The sequence below is a fragment of the Pararge aegeria genome, chromosome 6 (assembly GCF_905163445.1).
Source record: "Pararge aegeria chromosome 6, ilParAegt1.1, whole genome shotgun sequence".
NCBI lineage: Eukaryota > Metazoa > Arthropoda > Insecta > Lepidoptera > Nymphalidae > Pararge > Pararge aegeria.
Window position 1 is genome coordinate 6,344,353 of NC_053185.1, and position 20,422 is coordinate 6,364,774.

Genomic DNA, 20,422 nt, shown 5'->3' on the forward strand with positions numbered 1-20,422 from the left:
TGTAAATATAAGCTACTAGCGTACCCAGCCCGCTTCGCCTGGCTAGATTTTGCTTTGCTTTATTTAAACAATAAACTTACATCATTAAAGTTTTAATTTAAGTCTCATAATATATTAAATCATTTATTTCTCTCCGTATTCATTCTCTTCTATTCTCTACTCGAGCGGGTGAAGATAATTATCTACACCCATGTACACCCAACAATAGAATATCATCATTGTTAATAAAAGCTGTATTTGACAGTTCAAAAATAGGAGTGCTCCGATCGTTACACATACTTTACAGGATTACTCGCCAAGTCAATCCGGAGATTCCCTGAAAGTTTCATTGAAATCGGTCCAGCCGTTTCGGAGCCTATACGGAACATACCCACACACTTTCTCTTTGATATATATAGAAGATAGAAGATATATTAAAATACTTCTAGCTTTAGCGGTGAATGAAATACATCGTGTGGAAACGTGCATGCCTTAGAGTTCTCTTTGACGTTCGCAAAGGCTTGCGAAGTCTTCCAATGGCCATCGGGGTGGACTATTTTCTGAAGGTAGACTTGCGCCGTGTATTAGGTTAGGTTAGGTTTGGTTAGGTTTGTTAATGATGATGATAAGCGTAAGGGTGAGGCAAGTACCTACCAGTCAACTTCCCGAATTGGCAACCTCATGTGCCAGTGCTGCAACCTGCCGCCTATCCGACAAGGCTCTAGCGCTCGATAAGTGGTGGTATAATCCTTCTCTAGATTAGACAAATAACCCAGACCGGTTTCAGGCCGCAGAGACACTGAGGCAATCATCCTAGCCCTAAAAATAACCAACACGCATGCAAATAATATGTATAGCTCTGTATGGTGTGGGAATGATATGCGCAACAGCCCCTACGAAATTTCGAACTTTTTTATAACTAGCCGAATGAATAACTAAGTCACACTATTATTATAAATGCGAAAGTGTGTTTGTTTTTCTGTCCTTACCTTGAGCCCTAACTAACAGCAAATCAACTTGATTTTTGGCATACAGTTAGTTGAATAAGTAACATAGTCTATTTATCACAGGAAAACTAACATATTCTACGGGATTTATAAACAATCAGAATGTGGGCAACATCGAATATGAAAATAAAATAATAAATTATACAATAATAAAAAAGAAATAAAATCTTTTTATTTCTTTTAATTGATCAAAGTTGATCACACCTGACATCCTAATTTATGCAAAAACCTATTGCATTACAAAGAACTCAATCAAATGTTATTTAACCAGACCGCTGAATTCACTTGTCAATAACAAACCATGAACCTTTTAGTGCTGTTCGTTTTATTTGTTTTCAAATTTAACTTTATAATAACAGGTAATGTATCTGCTTACGTAAATAAATAAATATAATATCACTTTTAGTGATAAGTCCGCCTTCGCACTCTAGCACAAAGTCTACTTTCCTTGTGTTTTTCTATTGTGTGGTGTTGCAATAAAGTTTTTCTATTCTATTCTATTCTAAAATATTATCATACGAACTTTTTTAAGAATTTGTTGAGTAATCGATTCGTTTTATAATGTGACGTTTAATTTATTTAATTTATTTGCGAATAAGTATTAGGCCTATTACCTTGAACAATAATTCTCTCAGATCCAATATGTGAGAAAATGATTATTATTGTTATTGTTAAATTCTTTATTGCACACATAAAAACAAAATACAAAAAGAAACAATAGATAAAATTTAAAAACTTAGGTGTTCAAAGTCGATCTTATCGCTAAAGCGGTTTAAAAACCTTTGGCCGTAGAATTAGGAACGGGTTGGTGTGGCAATTAAAATTTGGACCTAAATATAAATATTACATGTATATGTTATAATTCTTATGCTACACATATAATTATTATGAATAATACATATTATTCATACATGTAATGATAATAAAATACATACTATAATACGACATACATATAAAATAGTTTTTCAAACGACAAAATTCCCAATTTTTAATTTTTGGACAAATTACAAAGCAATTTGTAGTAAACCGTGAGAGATGCGCATGAAATGATATCATGATAATAATGTCTGATCGAAATCAGCCAATACTTGATCACACACCATTGCAGATGGTCTCATGTTTATATGTAATAATAAGAATAAGACCTCAAAATTATTAATTCAATATTATTTTAAGAATGATTCTTTTCAAAAGTGTTGGACTTCCAAAATTGGGTGGATTCTACTTCTAGTTCCTTCTACTAGTAAAACTTACCGATGCACTAGTTTCTACTTTATAGACGAGTGATGCACGTAGCGTAGCGACATCTGGCTTTTCTTTAATTGTTTAACGTAATTTCTGCGATTAATTAACTTAAGACTAGAAATTCGCTACAAGATTATTTGTTTAATAACAAACCAAAGCGATGACAACATACGTTTCTATTACTAAACTTTCTGAGCTTATTAATATAGCTTCAGCTAATAACTATATATGTTTTAAATATGTTTAGTCGTCAAAACATTCTATGTTTTAGTTATTACAATTTACTTTCTTGACGACTGGCTGTGTTTACTGCGTCATAACGCGCCTGATAAAAATCTGTTGGCAAATCATTTGGATTAGCTACGTGAATTTACTCTTATGTAAGAGACAGGAGCTAAAATTATTTCACAAAATCATGTTAATTATTCATGTACAATTTAAGAATTGATTATTCATTACTGTACACTGTAAATTCGTTTTGAAATTGACACTGCTTTAAATATTTCTATAAATGACGATTCAGATTAAAGTTTGATCTTCACTTCACTATTTAAGATTCTCAGTGGCGTGGAGGGTATGCACAGGGTATGAAGATTATATAAAATTAAAAAGCTCCAGTAGGTACGAGTTATAAAAACCTTAAGGATAAGCATTTAAAAATATTTGGATAAGCATTTTAAAGTTATTAAAAAGCCTACCCCTGAGTATTTATAACTCATACTGGAGATTTCCTTCATTTGATATCATCTGCATACCCTGTGCATACCCTCTATGCACGCCAGTGATGATTCTAGATCGTAAGCTAACCTAGCCATCGACAACTAGCTTCTATATTTCAATATCACTCATGATTTATTTTTGCGATAGAGCCTACCTACTTATATTAAATAAATATTATGTTTTTATGTCCAGCTTCTGCTAACTCTCAAAATAAAGAGGAAGGGAGAATTATCGGTGGTCACGAATCCAAACCCTACAGCCATCCCTACCTAGTGTCTCTTCAAAGCAGAGTCCTATTTCTCCGGTTTCACGTATGCGGAGGAAGCATACTCAATGAACGATGGGTAATCATTCGGTTATCAATTTAAAAATTAATTGTAGCAATCAGTTGTTACATACAAGTAATATCTTCTTATGATCATCGTATTACCATTACCGGTCTAGTAAAGCAGCAATCTAGAAATGCAGTGGCGTGCATTTCATACATGCTCAAACGCACTGCATACCCAAATTATTTTATATAAGTCGTATTGGAGGGGAATTTTTCCACTTTACCGGGTATCCCCACAATGCGGTGAAAAGTAAGAGGTGGCATTCAAATTCGTCTCGCCGAAATTAAAGCGGAATTCCTTAACAATTGGCTGTCGCCTCTTTGTTTCTTCGTATTATATATATAAGTTAGTCCGTTGTTTACTTAATCATTAATTATTATAACTAAACTTAAACTAAATTTACCTACTAATTTCAAGTTAAAAACTTGTCAAAGAAACTTAGCATTTACTCTTAATTATGCATTCACAAGTAAACCAAACTTTCTTTTTCCGTGTTCGCTTTTCCATACTTACATAACGAATTTTTTTTCCGCTTCAAGTTTAAGCCCTAGACTTTATTCTTACCTGATGGTAAGTGATGATGCAATATAAGATGGTAACGGGCTACCCCGTTAGGGGTATGTCAGCTATATTAAACCGATGCCCCTAATCACTTTCTACGCGATATCGTACCGGAACGCTAAATCGCTTAGCAGCACGTGTTTGTCAGTGGGGTGGCAACTAGCCTCGGCTGAAGCGTCCCACCATACGAAACCAGAGAAATTCAGAAATCATAAATTCCCATGTCTGGGATCAAACCCGGTACCTCTTACTTAAAACAACAGCACTCAATCGCTGCGCCAATGACAGGCCTCTGAAGGCGGCTTGGTGTGTTGCGCGCCTCCCTGGAAGATTCGGTTGCGACCAGAATGCCGACGACGTTGGGACCAGTCTTACATCGGGGGGTCAAAACCTTGGCGAGAGTGCGGTGAATACGCAAGTGAATCCGTTACTCTCACTTATAAGTCCGTCGAGAGAGAAACAGAGTTTAAGTGGGTGCAAGTCCCACATTTGCAACACCGTTTTTCCAAACGAAGTAGTATGCGTCAGGAATTTTCTCTGTATAAAAAAGGGAGGTTTTCAAACACCAGTAAATTAAGAACTTAATAAAAGCTGTTATATAGTGATTCTATAGTTTGATATATGCTTACATATTGCAGGTGTTAACAGCAGCTCACTGTACCAAAGAATCATGGTTGGTTCGCTGGCTGCCAATGGATGCAGTTGCTGGAGATCATAACGTCCATAACATCGGCCCTAGAGCTCAGATCAATCCTATTGATCTACGAATTGAACATTCGTTGTACAAGGGGTAAATACTTAGAGTATCATATATATTTTGTTAATATATATATTTTATGTATATAAATATATAACGTTTAACCCAATTACGAAATACTCTTGATGGGAAATTAAATCAAAAGAAGCATATTTTGTCCACACAAACTAATTCAAAACATTCTTAGTGTTTACTTATGACAACCCTATTGAAGATAAAAGACCGACACGCGCATCGTACCAACGCTACGCAACGCGTACCAAAGAAAGCTGTCTCTTTATATCTCTGACTGTATAAAGAGTCACTTGATTTTGATTTTGCATGTGATGTTAGGGTTATATCTGAATTCTTTAAGTAAAACTGGCAGTGGTTTACTCAAAAACTATTATTATTAGCGTTTCGTTTTCACAGATAAGTCTCAGATACAGTAAATAATGTACCTTTAAAGCCTCTGAAGTAATATTTCGGTTTTCAATTACATATAAATAAATTACATATAAAAGTGTATATATAAATATAATATATAAGTTCTCAACATCGAAACTAAAGCTCAGATCAATTATATTTATCTACAAATTGAGCATTCCTTATACAATAGGTAAATATTCCATATTAAAAAAATATATATATTGAATAAGATATACACATATAATGTTTAATTCCATAACATCGAACTTATTGCTCCGAGCAATGTTATTGATCTGTAATTGAATATTCATTATACAGTGGTAATTATGACAAGTTTCATATATATTTTGCTAGATAAAATTTATTATATTTATAATAGTTGGTATCCTATGACTATAGAATTTATATTTTGTATATTGCGCCGCAATCCCTTAAATTCTTGAATTACTTTCTCCAAGGCTCATCTGGAATAGATTACTTAAGCAAGAAGACTCCCTTTACATGCCATTGTTTGTGAAATTTTGTAGCTATATTTATTTTATTTATTCAAGGAATTTGTGTACATTTTAAAGTGTATCGATCTATCTATATTTTAACAATAATGAATTATTTTAACTAATTTTTTGTTGGTCTGATTCGTCTGCGGATAAAATTGCCCTGGGTTAGATTCCCGGTTAGAGTTTATATTTCTTTTAGGTTTTTCTCTCTACCAACATGAAGTTACGAAATTGGGGGTGTCCACTCCCGTGCATGTCGAGCACGTTAAGTCACCGGTCCCGGTTATTACCTGTTACTAATAATAATCCAAATAATTTAAATAGAACAAATCGCAGTGTGGTGAGTCTATGCTCTAAAAACCTCACACTTTGGAGACAAGAGGGCTGTACACAAGAGTGGGAGGTTATTAGGCTTATAACGATGGTGAAGATTATTAGTTTTAATACGACGCTGCTGGCAAATTTATCTAAGAATTTCTATTAAGATAAGCTACCTTACTTACCAAGAATTTTACTTTTAGAGGAATCGGCCCGCATGATATTGCAGTACTTCGGGTGAAAGACCCATTCATATTCACAGATGAAGTGCAGCCAATAAATCTTCCGTTTAACCATAAAATAAGTAATGACGACTCACTGATATTGGCCGGTTGGGGCGTGTTAAAGACGACTATATTCATACCAGATCTTCCAAATGGATTGCAAGAAGTCAAAGTTACTTATATGCCATTTGATCGTAAGTAAAAACTTACCAAAAGTACAATAGAAGTAAATAATAATATTACATGAGTGACATAATCGATGATTGCCTAGTGATTTTAGCTACGGCCACCCTTTCGGAAGAACCGAGGTTCGACCGGCATGTACCCCAACTTTTTTGAGCTATGTCCGCCTTTTTATATTTTAGGTTAAGCAATTAAAATATTGAAGTGTCACATCGTGGGTAGGAGCTCGACTTCACTTTCGGGGGCCGAGTTTGGATCCCAGCACGCACCTCTAACTTTTCTAAGTTATGGGCGTTTTCAGCAATTAAAATAGCAATTGTTTTGACGGTAAAGGAAAACATCGTGAGGAAACCTGCATGCCTGAGAGTTCTACATAATGTTCTCAAAGGCGTTTGGAGTCCACCAACCTGCACTGGGCCAGCCTGCTGGACTACGGCATTAACCCCTTCTCATTGTAGGAGGAGACCCGTGCTTTGTAGTGGACCGGTAGTAGGTTGATGCGATGATGATTATGAATTAAAATATTACTCTTTTTAACCAAGAATAAAAACATTCTGAGGAAAGCATGTGGAGTCCAAAAACCCGCACTGGGCCAGCCTGGTGAACTACGGTCAATACCATTCTCACTTCTCTTGCGAGGTGACCCCTGCCCTGTAGGGGGCTGCTAAATGATAATTATAATGACGATGATGGTTTTTGTTTTAGAATGTCGTAAAGCCGTTGACCAAATAAAAGATGCTTATGAATATAACCCTCTAAACAAAGATTCTAATATCTGCACTGGACCTATTACCGGAGGGGTCGCTGCTTGTGGGGGTGATTCAGGCGGACCTCTTATCCAAATGGTCCCTAAAAACAAAATGGATCATCGGATTGAAGAATCTGAAGTTTTATATGATGATGTAAATGATGATATGCATGATGGCAGTAAAAAAGATGATAATAATACAGTTGAACAAACAGTGGATGATGAGGAAAAGATACCTGTAGTAAGGGGAGTAGTATCATGGGGTATGACTCCATGTGGTGATAAAGGAGCTCCGACTGTTTATACAAAAATATCAAAATATATTGACTTCATTAACGCACATATTAAGTTTTAACGTGTTTTTATTCTTTATAAAATAAATTAAATCACAATCGATTTTTATTTACATATCCTACCATTCTCTCTCTCTCTGATCGTTCCTTTATCACTGAAGATCGTGGTCCTGGTGAGATGTCAACTTGGTAATCCATCGGCTTCTGTTGGAGGCCATTTTGCCAATTTGATAGAAGCGGCACTAATTTGATTTTTTCAACTGGTCTGCCCATCTCTTTGGGGCCCAACGAGATGGACAGCCGATGGTCTAGGTCTTTTGCCTTTTTCGGTAAAGCCCGTTACTATATTTTTTTCCAAGCTATCAGTCCCCCGCCGCATTCAAATTTTATTTAATTAAAAAAGAAAAATATCACTCCAGATATTTCGTCGCTTTCTTCTCTCAGTAATATTTACAAGTTATATTTTATCAGTCCTTATATAAATAACTTAAATAATTCTTAGTTAAGTAAAAGATCAGCTGGTCTATAATTCCCGCAGCTAGGCAAAGCATCAATAACTAATTTAGGTATTGATATAGGAACATTAATGAGTATTGCCACTGGTAGTATAGTAGAACAGGATCTGCATTCCAGGAGCCAACTTCCTCCATATATCGGTGTATATCTCACAACAGTAAAACCTTTATTTGGTACAACGAATGTATCTTTAAGCGGTGGGTTCCGTTCATTTCTGGAACAAAAAATGTAATTAACAACACATGATACAATTTATTTTGAAATTTTTAGAAATGGAATAATTTAAAGCGCTTCTAATCTTCAGTGAGGTGTTGGCAGATCAGAATACTGCTGTCACTATCCCGCCTCTTCACGCGAGTGTCGTACGAGGCGACTAAGGTTTTATAACGAAGAACGGGCATCATCTTCCGTACTACTACCATTACCTACTGCGATCACAAACCCGTGTGCTCAGCGTGGTAATACTAGACAGACCACCCCGTAGATAGAGGCCTTTTCCAGAAATAAATTATTTTTGATTAAAGCGGTGATAGCCCAGGGGAGAGGAGTTCGAATCCCAGCACGCACCTCTAACTTTTCTAAGCTATGTGCGTTTTAAGTAATTAAAACATCACTTGCTTCAACGGGGACGGATAACATCTTAAAGAAACCTGCTTGTTGAGAGTTCTCGATAATGTTCTCAGCGGCGTGTGAAGTCCACCAATCCGCATTGGGCCAGCGTTGTGGACTAGGGCCCTAACCCCTTCTCATTATGGGAGACCCGTGCCCTGTAGTGGGCCGGTGATGGATTCATCATCGTCAGATAATGATGACAGCCGATTGACGCGTGGGCAGCGACCCTGCTTTCTAATCCTGAGTCCAAGGCTGTAAGTTCGATTCCAACATTTCCCACAGCTGGCAAATGTTTGGTATTATTAGTATTTATGTATATTATTAAAAAAATATATATTTATCAGTCATCTTAGACCTCATAACACAAGCTATGCTTACTTTGGGCCTTGAGGGCGATGTATATTTATTTATTTATTTATTTAATGATGATTACAAATACCTTGTGACAATGTCTTCACTATACAGTTTGTAGATCTCAGACTTAGAGACTGGAACGTTTTTGGGATTTTGCCATGTGGCAATAACTTGCATTTTCTGGCCGTGCATATGGAATGTGTAGGAGTCATTGGTGTTGAAACCTAGAAATTGTATATTTTATGATTAGTAAGTACCTTTCAGGGTAGACCCGTGGGTAGGACTTCGTCTTCACTTTCGGGGAGCCGAGTTCAAATCCGGGCACGCACATCTAAATTTCTAAGTTATGAGCGTTTTAAGCAATTAATAAGTCACTTGCTTTAACGATTAATGGAAGCATCGTGAGGAAACCTGCATGCCTGAGAGTTATCCGTAATGTTGTCATAGGCTTAAACCTGCATGCCTGAGAGTTATCCATAATGTTATCTTTGTAATGTTGACAATTGCCTTTACCCCTTATCATTGTGGGTGGGAGTAGAGGAGAGTTGTGATGATGATTGTGATGACCATTCTGTAGCTCTTTTTAACAAAAAAAAAATAACCAAACCTTTTTTTTTCCATAAAAAGTTTTTTATAACTTATTTAATAAAATAGGACTGCCTAGTTTACAGTTCTTTTAAAACTGAAATTGCTGCTTGCATGATATTTAACAGAACCTGGCGGCGGCTTTCTGCTTTGCTCGTGAATAATGACTATAAAAGAAAACATCGTTTTCTGAAGACCTATTTAAGACCTATTATTATATGTATTTCCATAGATCATCTGACAATACTGTTTAGCTTCCATATAAATCGTAGTTTGACGTGATTGAATAATAAAACGTTGGTAGGAAACATAGGCATCGAGACTGCAGCGGTCTCCACATTACCAAACTAGATGGCGCCACAAAGATCCTGCATCGCGCTAACGAAGTTTTCACAAAATTCACCATATATGCAACTTTCAAAGATGAATGCTCGGACCTCGGACCGCGAGGACTATCGCCCGCTCGGAGCAAAATCTTACTAATGTTACGGTCGAGCGTATCATCATAGCTCCCGTACATTAGGAAGATCTACCTAATGTACTTTATGTAGAAAAAGGTATACATTGTTTAAAGAAAATCTCATCTACCTTCGTTTCCTAAAACGAGTTCAATCACTTCATTTGCTTGCGCCTTCAATACTTGTAAACATTGCGGCTCCATTTGTTCATTTTCCTCTCCTACATTGCAGATAATATTAGGATGCACGTCACGAGGCTTAAGAAGGTATGGTGCATCGGGATACAGGAAGTTCTTTCCGTTAATCTGAACCACGCTCTTCACTGACGCTAAAAAAAAACATTAAGAATAAGATTATATAGCGGTGATAGCACAGTGGATAGGACTTCGACTTTAATTTTGGGGGGCCGGACTAACTAACTTTTCTAAGTTATGTGCGTTTTAAGCGATTAAAATATCACTGGCTTAAACGGTGAAGGAAAACATCGTGAGGAAACATGCATACCTGAGAGTTCATAATGTTCTCAAAGGTGTATGGAGTCCACCAATCCGCACTGGGCCAGCGTGGTGGACTAACCTCTTCATTGTGGGAGGAGACCCGTGCCTTGTATTAATAATAATAATTAAAAATAATAATAATTTATATACTACGACAACGCACACATCGCCATATAGCCATAAAGTAAGCGTAGCTTGTGTTATGGGTACTAAGAATTAAGATGATTGATGAATATTTTTATGAATAATATACATAAATACTTATAAAAACACCCAGACACTGAAAAACATTCATGCTCATCACACAAACATTTTCCAGATGTGGGAATCGAACCCACGGCCATGTGTACTCAGAAAGCAGCAAACTGAAAATCGCAAACAGCTAATCGGCCGTCAAATGGCCGTCGAATATTGTCGGTAATGGGTTGATATGATGATATGATAATGATGAATGATATGATAGGACAAAGTAGAACATACCATTAAATGTTACTATATATTGAAGCGCTATTCCAACCAAAATATTATGAACCACGCGGGGGCTGCGAGTTACCTTAAGGATGTACGCGGTTCTAATGTTTTGTATCTACTATTACCAGATATTGTACCTATACGGTACAATATACAAACAGTCCTTACCACGAGACATAATGTAAAAGAACAACATAGCATTTTTAATGTAGGACGTTAATAGGCCAAGATGATGATTTACTGCAGTCAAATGCTATCCTAACTCTTCTCTGGTCGGGTTAAGAAACTTACATAACACTGCAGGGAAAAACGGCTTCTTTGACATTGCATCGCTGCGATAGCTGAAATCGATATCAGCGTCCTTGAACTTTGGCGAGTTTTTGTCTATACTCAAATATACAGACTTCACGCTGGGAACGGGAGATGCTTCTCGAAGGGAAGGTAAGTGTTGGCTATCAGTTATTGTATCATAGTTGGTTTCCGATTCTGGATTCTGAAAACAAAAAGCAAGCTTTTATTACATTTTATGTGCTATGTTAGTCCACCAAGGAGCGCTGTATAAATTTCATAAAGCATAAATTAATGTTTTAGTTAAAAAAAAATAACTATTACTGTAAAGTTCAATGGTAGTTTTTTTTTTTAAACTTCTACTCTTTTATATGAAACGTGTAAATGAAAACCGAAATAATACTTCAGAGGCTTTGGACGTGCACTATCTGTGAAACCGAAACGCTAAAAGTTTTTGAGTTAACCATTGCCTTACTGAAAGAAATTAGATACAGCCCTAACATTACATGCAAAAGTAAAATCAAGTGGCTCCTGTCACATTATTAGGTACGCATCGCGTAGTGTAGGTACTATGCACGCGTCGGTCTTTGATCGTCAATGACAACCCTTGTCATAACTAAACACTTAGAATAGAATAGTTTGCTGCTTCATTTAATATTTTTACAAGGTTCCTTTTGCACCCTTCAACAATATTTGGTAATTCCGTTACACTATGATGAATGTATACTATGATGGAACACAATAATAAGTGTAACTTAAGTACCAACTCAGTCCTATGTCTACCCTAAACCCCCACTCATACCCCATCATAACTGCCCACTGTATTAACTTTCGTGACACGAAACAGAAGTTCGGCTGTTATTCCTTAAATAAGGTCGTAACATTATGACAACGGTGTTTGCCGCAGTAGGCAGCGAGCCTGCCTTTTGAGTCAATGGCTGGATTCCCACAAACGGAAAATGTTTGTGTGATGAACATGATTCTATTGTTTATCTGTGTATTATAAGTATTTATGTATATTATTCATAGAAATATTCATTAGTTATCACGAAAATACACTCCGAGCATAGCTCTCTCCATTGCCCGCCCCCAGAGCGGTTCTCAGATCCCGTTGTCACGATGTTATTATCACGATAAAGGAAATAAACTTACCGGGCCTTGTTCCAACATGGTAGTGTAATTAAATCCGGAATACAGAAGCATTGCATGAGCACTTAACCCTTCACAAACACCTTCGCCGGAGACCCGAACCCAGTACCCACCGCTCTGCTGATCCGTCCTAACCACCACGTCCATACGCTCTCCTGAAATATAGACACAAGAGGAAATATAAAGACAAAACTTTTTCTAAAATTAATTGTTTTTTTTAATAAGAAACCCCATTACGTTTCAATCACATTTCACAAGCGCAATCAGTGTATTTAGCCAGGAAACTTCGCTAATGTTAGCTTATATGAGAATGATGATGACAAAAACGAGCTTTATCGAAGAACACTGCCGGCATTTCATAATGATAATAAAAGGAATACTTAAAATGACGAGGTTCGATTCCCGGGTCGGGCAAAACATTGTGAAGAATTGGGTTTTTTTGTCAAGATATTCTTAACTAACAAAGGAGAACTAGTTTTAAGAAATGATTATAACTTCTAATAACTTTATTTAATTTTCATATAAACGTGACAAATAATATTTAAACAACTAATTAGTTTTAATATGTGTGCATATCAATGTGTGTGTAAACAGGTACCTTACTCATAGACTTAAACTTCGCCGAATTCGCTTAATATTTCAAACTTTACATTTTAATATCCTAAACTATATCATTGTTCTTTTTGTATATATTTCTTTAAATAGAATATATCTATCTCAGATATAAGTTATTATAGTTAAGATCTTTCTTAATCTGACCGAGGATCAGCTTAATAAACTTGAGCGTCTTCAAAATCTTGCTATTCGGTTCATATTTGGCCTTCGCAAATATGACCATGTTTCCGAATTTCGACAAAAACTCAAGTGGCTTCCTATTCGTCGTCGCCGGGATATGCATGTACTTTCACTTCTGTACTGTGTGTTATTTCATCTAAAAACTCCCTCGTATTTAAAAGAGAAGTTCACTTTTCTTGGTGAGCAATCTTATTTAAGATCGTGCCGTGCGCTGACGCTGTGTATGCCTTATCATAGGACAATATTTTATAAGCGTTCGTTTAGCGTACGAGCTGTGGAACTGTGGAATGCGCTTCCATTGAGCATACGACGATCCAAATCACTGGCGATATTTAAAAGAGCAGTTAAGGCCCATTATATTGTTAACGACTTTTAATAGTATGTATATACTTACTCATTTATTGTATGTTATAGTATTTAAATATGTAAGTGTTGTTATTATATATATTAGTTTATTTTTATTTATTAATTATATTATTTAATTTTTATCTTTTTGTGTACACTAGTTTATGTATTAGCATGTAGTTATTCGCATGTATGTATTTTAATATTTGTACCACCAACAGTCTCTTCTCCTCTTCTTTTTTTTTCTAATTCTAAGGTTGCCTGGCAGAGATCGCTATTAAGCGATAAGGCCGCCTTTTGTATTACTACTTCTTTCGATATGTTTCTGTTTTTGTTATATTTTAAATATGTTTAAAATATAACAAAAACAGAAACAATTAATGTTGTGGTATACAAATAAAGAGTTTAATAAATAAATAAATAAATAAATCTTTAGTAGACTATTATGTACCTACAAATAGTAAATACTATTATGTCTGGCTGAAAATAAATTAAAGCCTACGGTACCTACAAATGTAGCTTTCTAGAGGTGGAAGAATTATTAAAAGTCGTTAATGAGATACCATATGTACGACGAACGATATGGACGAAGCACGTGTTAGAATGTAGCGAAAGTAACTTATTGATAATTATCTCATGTTTATTCATTATTATTATTATTAAATTCTTTATTGCACACACAAAAACAAAATACAAAGAAACACATTTACAAATAAAAAACAATAAAAAACTAGTTTAGGTGTGCAAAGGCGGTCTTATCGCTTAAGCGATCTCTCCCAGACAACCTTTGGCGATAGTAGTTTATGTAAGGAACGGGTTGGTGCGGCAATAAAAATTTCTACCTACATAAAAATATTGCAAACTACACTACATACATGGTATAAATTCTAATACAACACATATTATTATTATATATAATATATATTGTTCATACATATAATTATAATAAACTACATACTATAACGCTACATACATAAAAAATAGTTTTTCAAATGACTTTTAAAAAGATTCATGTAAAAGTTTATTTAAATAAATAAATATACTTGGACAATACACGCCGCCATTGTGATCACCATCATCATCATCATATCAACCGAAAGACGTCCAGTCCTGGGCATTGGTCTGTCTGAAGGGAGTTCTAAATTCCACGGTTTTGTGCCGCTCCGATCCAGCAGCTACCTGCGACGCTCTTTATGTCGTCTGTCCACCTCAAAATTATTCAAATTGGACCTATCGCTTAGAAGTTGCGACGGGTATAGAAACGCAATAAGCAAGAAAAAAGCAGCGGGCCGCCCGGCCGCGAATAACATAGTTTGGAAATAAAGTGGGTCCACTTTAGGTTTTTTTAAGGCATTAAAACCTCTCATAACCGTTTCGGTGCAGACGAAGTTGCGCGGGTCAGCTAGTATTATGTATAGATAGATTGGTATATATATAGATTAAGTTTAATATTCGTAACCATGGATCTGATAGTTTTGCAGACGTGAATCGGTAATGTCCGAAATCAAACAAACCAAATCATTAGAAATGTCCGCCATTTATATAACTCATACTAAAACAAAGTCAGTAACTACATAATATAGAAGATTTATTACTTGCTTTTGGTAATGTGTTAATTTGTGCCTTTTGTGGATTATGTAATATTATTTTAACACCATTGAGAGAAAACACAGCAGTTCCCAATAAATTTTATTCTCACTTTTATGCAACTTTCATTTGCAAAGAAACTTCGAAAAGTTACTTATTGACACTAATAAGCAATTAGAGGGAAAGTCGACGATTCGATTAAGGGCTACTGGTGATCTTCTTCCGGTTTAGCTTCCGAAGACGTTCACTTCTGAAAATTCTAGTACGTAGTAACCTTTTAATAAGGCAGTTTGATGTCGGAAGTCGTCCCTGGCGCAACGGTCAGCGCTGTGAACTTAAGTAGGAGGTCGCCGGTTCGATTCAAGGCAAAGACAATTTGGGAATTAATAATTTTTTAATTTTTTCTGGTCTGGTCTGGTGGGAGGCTTCGGCCGTGGCAAGTTGACAAAGACGTGCCGCTAAGCTATTTAATGTTCCGGAGTGACATCCAAAGAAATCAAAGACAAAGTCAAGTCAAAGTCAAATATTGATTTATTCAAATAGGCACATAGATGGCAGATAGATGGCACTTTTAATGCGTACATTACGTGTAAAATATGACATAGAAGTGCCGCTTTTCAAAGCGTGCAAACAATTTGAGTAAATGATCTGTATAAATGATACGGTTTAAGTTTAACTACTTGACTCAAGCAGTCTTGCGTCCGGCAATCGTGTAGAAAGTGAAATGAAAACAGTGAAACCGGTTTACCATGACCTTAACTCTGAAATGGAATTGCCTTTCTCCTTTCACTATATTAATGTAACCGCTTTTAGAGTAATCGCCCCTAATGCCGGGTAATGTACCTACTTAATAATTCTGTATGTGCATTTCATTTCAGAGCATTTTTCAGAAATTTCTGGCATGCAGGTTTCCTCAGTAAGTTTTCCTTTACCGTTGAAGCAAATGATATCTTGTAGATCCCAGCGCGCCCTCTAACTTTGAAAAGTTAGAGGGCGTGCTGGGATTCGAACTCGGCCCTCCGAAAGTGAAGTCAAGCTGGGCTATCACCGCTGTAGGTCATATGACCTAAGATATATTTCTATCTATTTGAAGTGAGAGTCACTTCCAAACCATGGTTCGATAGGCTCTACCAAATAAATAGACGGTAAGAATAAATCACGCAACACGTGTTCAATAATACCGGCAGCACATAAATATGAAACTGCTTCCTTACGACATTTAGAGCTTAAGACTATCCCTTCCTTTGTGATTAACTAGCGGTCCCTCGCGTATAAAAATCTTTGAGAACTTCTAAAGCGGAACAACTTTGTCGTACATGATTTTATCGAAATTTTAACTAATTACGTAGCGCACGCAGCGAAAACTCTCAAAGGGAAAAACCCGATTTTGAAACATTCTTTATTGGTGCTATGCTACTATTGGTCTTAGCATGACAATATATCACCTATAGCCTTCCTCGGTAAATAGGCTATCCTACTCTGAGAGAATTTTTCAAATCGGACCAGTTGTTACTGAGACCATCGCGTTCAAGTAAACTAACAAACTCTTCAGCTTTATATATTAGTATTACATTTAATTACACTACCATTTCTTTCGTTGAATATATTATTTAATGATAATTTAAATACGGTTTCTAGTAGGTACTACTACGAAATGAAGATCCAAATTATAAGTATACCTGGATAAAGTCGAACAGCATCTGTAATGACTGGCTGCAGAGGATTAGCGTCACTCGCTATGATCGTCATCGGGTGTCGTTCCACATTGATGAGCAAAGGGCATTCTAGAGCGATTGCGTTAATGAGTCGCAATCGGTATCCGTATCCTTGCATCACGAAGATCCTGCAACAGTTTCATACAACGCTCTATATTTTAGAACTCTGCTATTTGCAATTGTATGACATAAGTAATAGTTACTTAAGAACTTGGTTATTTTCGAAAGCGTTTATGGTCCTGAAGAAATCGTCATGGATATCTCTTGCTACCGGCAGTTAATGAAGTTATACCGGACTTCTACCAACTAAAACCCCTCGGTATACCTAATCATTGCCGGTAAACTAATTCATGCAAACTCTATGGGATATAACCGCAACTCAGCTAGCGATACCCCCTTATGCATTTGAGTGGGTAATAATCCAACATAGCCTACACTATCCCCCCAGGAAGGCCCTACATCAACATACAAAGTATCTGGAGTCAAAACTATAATACCTCATCCAAATGAAAGTGTCCAATCATAAAGTACTTAATCAGAAAACAACAAAATAAATAAATAAATATTCTACGACAGTTAAACACATCGCCATCTAGCCCCAAAACAAGCAGAGCTTGTGTTATAGCTGATGAATATTTTTATGAATATAATATTATACAGAAATACTTTGAATATGCAAATAAACACCCTGAAAAACATTCATGCTCATCACACAAACATTTTCCAGTTGTGTGAATTGACCCCACGGCCTTGAAATCAGAAAGCAGGCTCGCTGTCTACTGCGCCAGTCGGCTGTCAGAAAAAAGTTTCACGACCTTATAATGAAGACAGTGCAAGATTTCATCAACAAACTATAAACCGAATTATATTCTATATTTACCATCTTATTTTTAATCTCGTATAGTATCACTTACTTAGTATCCATTTCATCACCGTTCACAGAGAGGTTATCAGGTCGAATTTGGTTCACACCTTCAAGATGTCCAGTAAGTAGCTCATTAAATTTTGCACCAACCATCAAAGTATGTTCTTCGCTTCTATCATAATCGTATAGTGAAGCATGGGGTTCTAAGGGCTGAGGTTGATCGACGATGAGGGATCCGTACACGCCATCGCTTTGGTGAGAAACTGGAACGTTTGAAACATATCAGTAAGATGCTCATTTGGTTTTTCGATGGTAAAAGCCGCGAGGCATCGTAAGGACCTTAAGCCTTACGTGGTCTCATAGACACGTAAGAAGCGCTTTACTTCCTCATATCTAAGATGCACCGCAAAGATGGGCTTCTATTTTTCACCCTTTCGGCACCTTTAGTGTGAGTACCTTCAAATCATGAGTAAATAGGCATCGAGGTAACCACGCTCTAACTTAGTCTGCTAACACAAACAAAATCTCAACAATCCCCTCGATTTTCTTGCATGATATTCAAGTCAAGCCAAATCTTTGAATTCTAATGTACAACTTTTTATGCTGCAGTACTTAAATCTGGCTTCGAAATCCAAATGACTACGACAGTGTTTTGGCAGAACGCGCGCAAAAATAAATAACATAATTCTTATTCACCTGAATCCGTATGATAGAAGAAAGTCCCCGGAGAAGAAGCAATAAAGGCGTATTCGTAAGTAGATCCGAATACTATAGGACACTGTGTTATCATAGGAACACCATCCATGTATGGAGTCCCCTTCTGCTCCACTCCATGCCAGTGTAACGTGACATCTTGATTGGGGACTTTGTTCTTCACTTTGACTATGACAATGTCATGTAAACAAACTCGGATAGCGGGGCCTGGAGTAAGGTTGTTAATTGTAAGTGCTGGCCTTCCGTTTTCTTCAATAGATGGACTAATTTCAAAATCATAAGTGCACCGGCGCGGCTTTACGTTGAATTTACAAGGTCGGCTGCATGATTTGTCTGAAATATGTTTGTGATTGAGTAACTTACATTGAGTAAATAAATAATTTTATTGTTTCTACAAAAATTGAAGGTCTTATTCGATAATCCGTCCGATCTTTAACTTTTCAGACTAATTCGAAATCACGTAGACAGCAGTTGACAGCATATACTTTTACTAGCACTTTTACAATAATGACTGAGTCATTATTTAAAATTACTATGATCATCATTGATTAGTTACATAAACAAAATGAAAGTTAATGCATACATAAACACTATATAACGCATACCAGTTACCGATAAGTTAATTTAAGCAAACCTGAAAAAGTTTACCTTAAAATAAATCGAGTTAGGTAAATGTAAATACAGCATCAAATCTTATAGAATATTTTTTTCTATAAACAAACTTTGGCTGATTTCTAAAGTATAAATCATCACTAGTGATGAATTTTTTCATCACTAGTGATGATTATTCAAAACCATTTAAATTATTGTAAGGTCTATAAATTATGATATCTATTAACAATTTTTGATATATTTAACTTTCTCAGACAATTTATCTAGAAAAGAACTTAATAGTTTATTAATCAGAAGACAATATGTCAATTTAAGTTAGCGTATTTAAAACATCCAAATTAGCGTATTGTAAAATAGCACATCAATTTCAATTCAAGGTTACTTTTATTATAAAAAAGCCTTAAAGGTATAATTTACCGATGCGAGTATGTATGAAATTACAGATGTGAATTAAAAACGGCATTCATTCATTCCATCACCAACACGTAGTTCAGAATATAAAATCTTCTAAAGTATTGAAGTTATGGTAAAGTATACAAATGACGTACCTGATCCTTTTGTTGTGTCAGCCAATATCATGTTATCCTTAGTCGGCATAAAACTTTCCAGAGAAGCTTTTCCATTATTGCTTAAATTAGCAATAATACATAGACTTAAAATTAACAACTTCATTTTTTTTATTTACGTGGTAAAACGATACTATAGTAATAGATAATAATAATCGATTACTTTGTGTTTCTAAACATTATACATACACATATACACTTGGATATGTTGAGGCTTATAAATCGAGTGAACATAAATTTAGATGTTAACAAAAATACGGCCCGCTTGCAATGGTTTGTTGAGTAAAACTGGCTATACAAGGCAAAGGCATTTTCACTTAGAATGCTGAGATCAGACTTTACAATATAGTCGCTGTTCAAAAATGTACCATAAATATATGACGATACAGTCGCAGTTTGTTTGCCCAATTAAGGCATTTTCGCAATTTTATATTAGTAACTCAAACTTCGCAAACATTATCATAATTATTTAGACGTAAGGGTTATTATATTCAATATAAGATTGTATATATATCGCATTCTAGACAATCCAGTTTATAATATTATTATGGTAAAGAAGAACAAAGAACAAACTTTGTGCCTACTGATTTATGGAAATCATGTATTTAGTGTAGGTAAATTTAAAATATATTTAACGTTGGCTAGTCTGAGAGAAACTAACTTTTGTCAAAAGTTGTAACAAAGCTTTTTTGGTAGTTTGAGAATTGCTCATTCGAACAGATAATTGCGACGGGTTAAGTATATATTATTACAAGCTGATGCCCGCGACTTCGTCTGCGTGTGTGGCAGTTTGTATTCAGTATGCTAAACCTTAAATGAGGGGTTTGCTGCTGTCCGCTGAGGAGTTCTGTCCTCTATCTCCAACCACATTCATCAGATCTACACAAAGTTTAGGCAAAATTAAACACATATTACAACCTCTATAGTGCAAAAATAATTATTTAAATCAGTTATAATTTGTCGGAGTTATGGTGGAAATCGTCAAACACTTTCATCCCCTCTCTCAAAGGAACCGAGCTTA

At 35.8% G+C, this 20,422-nt stretch overlaps 2 protein-coding genes across 2 annotated transcripts; one reads left to right on the top strand and one right to left on the bottom strand.

The window, feature by feature from the left end:
- The first annotated feature begins 3,127 nt into the window (after positions 1-3,127).
- Positions 3,128-7,334, top strand: LOC120624270 (granzyme B-like). Its single transcript, XM_039890719.1, has 5 exons — positions 3,128-3,295; positions 4,483-4,634; positions 6,028-6,242; positions 6,937-7,092; positions 7,153-7,334. The coding sequence occupies exons 1-5, from the start codon at positions 3,128-3,130 to the stop codon at positions 7,332-7,334; spliced, it is 873 nt and encodes a 290-aa protein (XP_039746653.1).
- A 77-nt stretch (positions 7,335-7,411) lies between these two features.
- On the bottom strand, positions 7,412-19,668 carry LOC120624777 (L-ascorbate oxidase-like). The gene is made up of 9 exons (XM_039891507.1): positions 19,384-19,668; positions 18,206-18,556; positions 17,559-17,772; positions 16,609-16,772; positions 12,206-12,357; positions 11,057-11,258; positions 9,928-10,125; positions 8,840-8,978; positions 7,412-8,002 (listed from the first exon to the last, which is right to left on the bottom strand). The coding sequence occupies exons 1-9, from the start codon at positions 19,505-19,507 to the stop codon at positions 7,771-7,773; spliced, it is 1,776 nt and encodes a 591-aa protein (XP_039747441.1). The 5' UTR covers positions 19,508-19,668; the 3' UTR covers positions 7,412-7,770.
- Between the last annotated feature and the right edge of the window lie 754 nt (positions 19,669-20,422).